General features: G+C 46.2%; 1 protein-coding gene across 1 annotated transcript in view; it reads left to right on the top strand.

Moving 5' to 3' along the window:
• The window catches only part of HIGD1C (HIG1 hypoxia inducible domain family member 1C), a 44,111-nt gene extending 43,008 nt beyond the window's left edge, over window positions 1-1,103 (top strand). The window contains exon 4 of the mRNA XM_082246608.1: window positions 1,003-1,103. Within this exon, the coding sequence (XP_082102734.1) occupies window positions 1,003-1,064 (62 nt within the window). The 3' untranslated portion in view covers window positions 1,065-1,103. The remainder of the gene's footprint in view (window positions 1-1,002) is intronic.
• The last annotated feature ends 314 nt before the right edge of the window (window positions 1,104-1,417 follow it).

Below are 1,417 nucleotides of genomic sequence, written 5' to 3' on the forward strand. Positions count from 1 at the left end.
GGGACTTCGGGTCAGTGGGCGGAGGAGGAAGCCAGGCGTCACCTAGGGGACAGAGAGCTGGAGCGTGTAGTGTAGCGTGGAGTCAGAGGCGTACGTTCGGAGCATGTGTGCTCCTTCCTCAGGCCTCCCGCACGGCCATCTTTACTCTGGATAAATGTACCGTGAACCCATAGACTTTACTTGCCCGTGGCTGTCACTGGATACTGTGGAGGGTAGGCGGAGCCAGCGTGGTGGGACTTACTATCCGCCGGTGCCGCCGCAGCTACTTAAACAAATGGCCATACAGGAGGCCTGATGAAGGAGCATGCATGCTCCAAACGCGCTCCACTGACACTACACACTCTGCTCTGGCTCTCCGTCCCCTAAGCGACGCCTGGCTTCCTCCTCCGCCCACTGACCCGAAGCCCCGGAATCCACCAGCGCTGCCGGCTACCTGACATGCTGAGGAGCCCTCTTTCAGGACGGATCGGCAGAACGTGTCTGATTACATGCCTTTACCCCCCCCCCCCCCACCCCCACCATTATGTGCATCTTGTATATTATTATACAGGATTTATATAGTTCCAACAGTTTGCGCAGCGCTTTACAATATGGGGGAAGACAATACAGTTACAATGCAATTCAATACAGGAGGAATTAGAGAGCCCTGCTCCTTAGAGCTTACAATCTAGAAGGGAATAAAGTGTATTTCCTGTTACTGGTCTTTACTGCACTTAGTTGGCCTCTGCCTTTTCTTTGTTTAATTTCCTTCTACAGAGCCCTCCATACTCTGATGAGCTGGCTACTGTTTACTGCTAATAACCCCCCACCCACCCACGAACTTGTCTGTACCCCTTTGGAGACATTCCAGTGAGCAACACTCACTTTTTATTAGGACTCAGTCCTGCTATAACCTATTTGCAGTAACCTACACAGCGCTCATTTGAACACTCTTCATAAAGCATCAGGATGTGTTACGGAGAGCTGTAACATTCATTATTTTTATTTTCCTTTCTGGTTTAGGTGTATTATATTCCATGTACAAAGAATATATCAAGCCTCGTTTTCATGGTCCCGATGACTGAGAAGTCCAGTAGACACAACACAACTTCCGTCCATAGACCTAGACCTGTCTGACTCCCACTTAAAAAAAAAAAAAAGCCTGCACAAGAATATTAGCAGTATGTTTTAGAATCAGTTTTATCTCCTGGTACTCCTCCCATATTTTCTAATACTAGAATTGTGCTGTAACAGTAAATGTTTTATTGCAGTATCTGAATGTCAAACTTCATAAAACACTATTATAAAGTATATTTCCATAGGATCAGTCCAATCGCACAAGGCTGAATTTTCTGTTCACATGCCTAACAGAAATGTTTGGCAAGCATGACCATATTGTTGAATTTAATGCAACATTTCACATTATCTGTCAATTATT

The sequence above is a fragment of the Pelophylax lessonae genome, assembly GCF_965119305.1.
Source record: "Pelophylax lessonae genome assembly, chromosome: 2".
In the NCBI taxonomy this organism is placed as follows: Eukaryota; Metazoa; Chordata; class Amphibia; order Anura; family Ranidae; genus Pelophylax; species Pelophylax lessonae.